Genomic DNA, 5,713 nt, shown 5'->3' with positions numbered 1-5,713 from the left:
GCGGTTGTCAATACAAAGGTGCTGTTGTGCGCACTGCTGAAGCTGCCAGGCACAAGCTCTCCTATCAAGCTTTCGGTGGCAATTCACTCCTCTCCAGCAGCACCCCCTTCCGCCACCCCTTGAAAACATCCGCCACTGCCGTTGTTATCAGCCCGCGCCCGCCCGCTGCCTCGCCAGTCTCGGTCCCCAGCCAGTCTGGTCCTCCAGGCCTGCGCCGTGGCAGGCCTGGTGCGCGAGCCGCTTGTTGTCTGGCACAGTCAAACAGCCGCGTGCGTGCAGAGATGTGCGGTCCACTCTACCAGGTGCATCGCCTGGATCTCTCCACCTCGGAGTGGGCACTTGTGGCCTGGCCCGGTGTCCTACAGGGCTTGCAGCATGCTCTTGGGAAACACGCAAGCCCAGGGGCCTAGCCGAGCGGATGCATAGGGGATAAGGGGGTACAACTGAATTGAGGGATCATGGCTAGAAAGGCTAGGGTCTTGGCCAGGTGGTCGGGAGGTGCCAGGGGCTCGGCCAACCAGGCCAGCGGGCTGTGGTAGCAGCACGCCGCGTGCAGGAGGGGATGGCCTTGCACCAAGGTTGCGCGGCAAGAGCCTCTTACAGAGCTGCAATGCAAGCCTGCTGCCGGTTGCGCCTTGCACTGCACCGCGGCCTGAGTGCTGCCACGGACCCTGCAATAGAGAGACACTGGCGGCCGCCTATCAGAGCCTGCAGGTAGGCGTGAACAGGCGCCAAAGTCTTGGCCCTGGATCTCCACGCATCGTGGCGCTCATCGCAGCGTTGTTACTCACACGACGCATCGCGGCGCTACAAGGCAAGCATGGGTTGCCAGCGACGGCTGTCGCTGCCAAGACGACGACGTTTTTGGCGTCGCAGCGGCCTCAACGGCATTGCAGGTGTCTGGCCTCGCCCGCATGGCCCGACACCACTGTTGATTTGGCAACTCAATTGAGAGGGGCCAGGGTGTTGACGTATGTGTAGCTGGACAGCAGAACAAACAGCTTGCGATACCTGGCATGGACAAGGAGAGGGACAGGGGGCGCCCATGAGACCAGCAGCGAGGTGTGTATGTCACAACGCGTCGTCCTGCAAACACGGCACGGCTTTGTGCTGCCAGCAATCCATGTGCCTGCGTGCTGTGAGCTCTTGCACGCTTGGGACCTGCACGCCTGTGCGCCGACCTTGGCATGAACCTCTTCAAGCAGTCTGCACGCTGTGAAGGTGTGATGAGCACACCCCTCAGGCCAATGCGGGTCCGCCCGGCCCCACCAGTGCAGTCGCGCCGTTACCCACCAGACCCACTGGCTGGCGTGTGCGCGCATCGCTGCCAGACTGGTGCCCAAGGAGCCGCCCGCCAGCACGAGCGCGCCCCGCGGCGCCAGGGTGCGCGACAGCCAGGTGTCTGCGATTGACAAGAACTTGCGGGGCAGGCCCAAGCTGACCTGCCAAGGCCGATACACATGGGTGCAGGGGTGGTCGCTTTGGGAGGCTTGGGGGAACCGCATAAGGGAACAAGGAGCTGGTTGGTTGGGGCCCTTGAAGCGAGCTGCCGTGTCGGCACTCGCCGGTGCGCGACAGCACTGCCTGCATCTGAAATTGGCGTGCTGGCAAGGGACAGGCGCTGGTGCTGTTGGACGTGAGCCTCTCAAGCGGCCGCCACACCCACCAGCTGCCAGGCGCTGGTGACACCCAGGGCGGGCCCCCTTGTCTGCAGGAGCGACCTGGGCGGGCCAGGAGATGGCGGCGTCGTCGCTGATTGCAGGGATGAGGGCGGCACGATGTGCAGGTCATCACACCCGGGCGCACCAGAGGGTCACAGCTGACGCGTCCCTGGCGCAGCTGCTGTTGAGAACGCCAGACTCACCGCACGCCGCGATGCACGGCGGTGTGGTTGGCGTGGCCAGACACGCCGCGTGCATCAAAGGTGAGCACCTGCAGAGGGGGTATGGCGGCTGTGGGCGCTACACTGGCGGACGGATATCTAGCATGCACCCTCTCACTCTCCCCCTTGCAAAAGGCTGCCAATTACGAGGATTGCGCGCCAGGCCGAGACACCAGGTCAAACGCCAGCCGACGAACCGTGTCGCAGCGGCGCTTCTGCAGCTCGGCCGCCACCAGGTCGGCCACAGTGGCCTCAGGCCAGGCCGTCGCTACCCCGTCCCGCAGGCGTGGGTGGTCGACCACGGTGACGCGGTCCGCGGGGATCTGCAAGACGCCCCGAATGTGGGGTTTCAGCGGGGAACAACGTGAATGGGCATGTGACGTGCCCCTGACTGCGCGGTTGGGTTGCCTCAGCCCCGCAGCTGCCATGCCCCAAACGCGTCGTCGCGAGGGGCCGCCCACCTGAAGAACCCTGCATGCCGCGTAGAGCTCCTTCTCACGCACCCGTCCGAGGCCGTCGGCGTCGCCTGCAAAAGACGGCGCAGTGTGTGTGCGAAGGCTGGGGCGCGGTATTGTTGCTTGCTTGCTGCTGATTTGTGCGCTCACCAGTGGACAAGCACAGGATGGTCACCAGGTCTCCGTGCCTCGCATAGTGCGCTAGCGAGGGAGCAAAGAACATCGCCTCATCGTCTGGGTGGGCTGTGACGAGGAGAACGGAGCTAGGAGGCATGTGTTCAAACGCGATCTACTTTGCTGAGATCACATTGCGAAAACTTGCGTACGATATCAACTTCATGGTAATATCACAATGTGAAGGTGTGCTGTGGTGCACAATAACATACAGACCCGCCGTTGCTTTCGGGCAAAAGTCTCGGCCGTTCACCCCGCACGACACATTGTTCTTCTAGATCCCGACCCAGTCACAAGAGTTAAGGAGGAGCATTTATTATCAGTTGTTGATGTATAAGCTTGGCTGCGTTCAAAATCCTTGTCTTATCGAGCCCTCCAGCGTGCTTTGCCACGGTGGCTTATCGAGCACGCCTGAGCGGGGTGCATCAAGCAGTGGAAGTCTCACTGGCGGCGAGACGTGGCAACGGCCGCTGGGTAAGCTATCTCGTTGAGGGGTGTGCATGTGCTTCAGCGGCGCCGCGCATGAGCTGCATGCTGCGCAAGGCGCTTGCGAGCACCCTCCAGGCGTGTCAAGCAGACCATGTATGTTCCATCGTCCAATCGTCATCCTGCAGGCACACCCCGCAGGTGCGCTTGCACCGGGGGCGGGTGTCGCAGGTTGCACATGTTGTCGTGCGCGGCGCAGCCTGGCCTGGGCGCCAAGCTCTGGGCGTGGCGGGTGCGATTGGCAGCCGCTGCAGTAGCGGCGCCCCTACCAGGCCCGCATCCTGGGTGTTCGCCGATCAAGCCGCGTCGCGAAAAATGGGACGTGGCCGCTGCAGCCCCGACGGCGCCCACCGGTGACGGCGGCGATGCACCAGGCGGTGGCAGCACGCGCCATGCGCCTGCTGCAGCTGCGGGTGGTGGAGAGGCGCCCCTCCTCGTCCGTAGCGGCGCGCGCAGCCGCGCAGAGCGCGTCTCCGCCCTGCACGTCAGGGCACGCCAGCTGCTGCTCCAAACGTCGGCCAAGCGGCCACGCGGGCGGCCCCGCAAAGACATCCCTTTAGACGCGGCCGCAGCGGCCCCTGTGGCCGCGCCGGCGGCGGCAGAGCGCCGGCCGCCCGACAAGCCCAAGCGGCGGCGCCGCCAGCAGCAGCAACAGCAGGCGGCTGCCCAGCAGGATAAAGAGCCGCGGCTTCGGGCGCGGGGCACAGGGACGACCGGCGCGCCGACAGTGGTGGCTGCTGCAGGCGTGGCCATGCCTGCTCACGCCCCCTGCGCAGCAGCGGCCCCGGACACGTCAGAAGCCCAGACGCCTGTGGCGACAGGCCAGCAGCACGGTGAGCTGCAGCAGCAACAGCAACAGCAACAACAGCGGGAGCAGGAGCGGGAGGGAGAGCACAAGCAGCAGCAGCAGCAGCAGCAGCAGCAGCAACAGCAACAGAAACGGGAGCAGGAGCGGGAGGAAGAGCACAAGCAGCAGCAGCAGCAGCAGAAGCAGCAGCAGCAACGGCAACAGAAGCGGGAGCAGGAGCGGGAGGGAGAGCAGCAGCAGCAGCAGCAGCAGCAGCAGCAGCAGCAGCAGCAGCAGCAGCAGCAGCAGCAGCAGCAGCCCCGCCACGAGTCCAAGGACGTGCGCGCCGAGCGGCAGGCTCGGCTGCGAGCCGCGCGGTCCTTCGCGCCGGGAGACGCTGCCGCGTCAGCCCCGGCCCGGCTCGCTGGCGGCGGCAAGGCGGGCCCCCAGGGTGCGTCCGCGGCGGCGGCGGCCGCGGGCGGCGCTGCTCACGAGGACGACGCAGGCCATGGCGCCGAGCCGACACCGCTTGCGCCACCAGACTGGACGCACCCAGAGGTGTGCTGGGGGCCCTAGACGTGGCCAACCCAACGCAATGGATGGCCGTGTGCCCCCAGCCAGGCCCCATGCACAGCCGTGCGCCCTTGCTCTAAGAATCTCAAGTGCTTGCGCGTATGAGCTTTGCACAAGGCCCGCGTTGCATGCACGACGCTGCCTCACCCTCCCCTCCTCTTTCTCCACCACCTCACCCACCCACCCGCTGCGCCGCAGGTCAGGGAGGCGCGGCTGTCGCAGCTGGCGGCGCGTGTGCTGCGCTACTGGGCCACCCACAGGGCCCAGCTGACGGGCGTGCTGCTGCCCTCCCTGGAGCTCGCCCTGCAGCTGCGCGGCAGCTGCTCCGACGAGGAGCTGGTGACCATGGCCCTGTCGCTCCCGATCGCGGCCGCGATGCCGCCGGAAGAGATCCGGACGGCAGCCGCTGCGGCGCGCCGCGCCGAGGGCGGGGGCGCCGGCGGCGGCGGCGCCTTGCCCTCTTGCGCGTGGCTTATGGAGGCGGCGCTGCGCCACTCGGCCTGCGACGCAGCCGCGCGGCTGCGGCTCCTGTACGCGCTGCCTGACGCGCTGAGGGCGAGCGAGGAGCAGCTGGCGGCGCGCGCGGCGTGGGTGCGGGGGGAGGTGGCGCGGCACGAGCGGTTGGTGGCGGCGCACCCTGTGCTGTGGGAGGGCGTGTTGAACGAGGCCGCGGCGGCCAGGGTGCAGCTGCTGGAGCGGCGCGTGGTGCTGGACCCGGCCGCGGCACAACGCGCGCGGGGCCGCGCGGCGCGGCGCGCGTCCAGGCAGCAGCGGGTGGAGGGGGATGGCGGCGAGGAGGGCGGCGGGAGCGAGGGGCCGGCGGCAGGGGCGGGGCCTGGTGAAGCGCAGGCTCAGGCGGCGGCGGACGGGAACTCCAATTGCGACAAGGACGGGGAGGGGCAGGGGTTGAGTAGCGGAGGCGCCAACGTGTCAGGCGACGTCGACGAGTGCCCGCCCTCGCCTCCGCCAAACGGCCCCGCCGCCGGAGCCCTGCCTGCCGGCTCGCTGCGGCTGATAGATCGTGCAGCGGCTGCCGCCGGCATCGTGCAGCACCTGGATGTCAGCGCGCCGGACGGCGTATCTCATCCAGCGGAGGCGCCACAGCGCGGCCCCCACGCGGAAGAGCTCGCGCGTGCAGTCGGCGCCGCCGCCGCGCTCGCATCGGGCGCCGGCCGCACCGGCGCCGGCGGCGCGGCGGGGCTGGTCGAGCGCGTCGCGGCGCTGTGCCTGGCGCAGATGGCGCACGCGCCGCGGCAGTACCTACGAGACTACGTCGGCGCCGTCGCCGCCGCAGCAGAGGCCGCCGCGGCCGCCGGCCCCTCGGCGCCGCCGGCGGCGGCGGCCGCGGCGCGCGTC

General features: G+C 68.1%; 2 protein-coding genes across 2 annotated transcripts; one reads left to right on the top strand and one right to left on the bottom strand.

Annotated features, from left to right (window-relative positions):
- Window positions 1-944: 944 nt before the first annotated feature.
- On the bottom strand, window positions 945-2,611 carry MNEG_9538 (N-acetylglucosaminylphosphatidylinositoldeacetylase; the record flags this gene model as incomplete). Its single annotated transcript, XM_014041989.1, has 7 exons — window positions 945-1,011; window positions 1,294-1,442; window positions 1,667-1,721; window positions 1,865-1,932; window positions 2,080-2,205; window positions 2,386-2,408; window positions 2,488-2,611. 7 exons carry the CDS (start codon window positions 2,609-2,611, stop codon window positions 945-947), a joined length of 612 nt encoding a protein of 203 aa, XP_013897443.1.
- Window positions 2,612-3,095: 484 nt separating this feature from the next.
- Window positions 3,096-5,629, top strand: MNEG_9537 (hypothetical protein; the record flags this gene model as incomplete). Its single annotated transcript, XM_014041988.1, has 3 exons — window positions 3,096-3,138; window positions 3,333-4,342; window positions 4,556-5,629. Coding segments are annotated over 3 exons (2,127 nt in total), but the record flags the coding sequence as incomplete, so codon positions are not given.
- Window positions 5,630-5,713: the final 84 nt, after the last annotated feature.

The sequence above is a fragment of the Monoraphidium neglectum genome, assembly GCF_000611645.1.
Source record: "Monoraphidium neglectum strain SAG 48.87 unplaced genomic scaffold scaffold01971, whole genome shotgun sequence".
Classification (NCBI taxonomy): domain Eukaryota; kingdom Viridiplantae; phylum Chlorophyta; class Chlorophyceae; order Sphaeropleales; family Selenastraceae; genus Monoraphidium; species Monoraphidium neglectum.
Note: the sequence above shows the minus strand (reverse complement) of the source record. Positions and strands in the feature narration are given on the sequence as shown.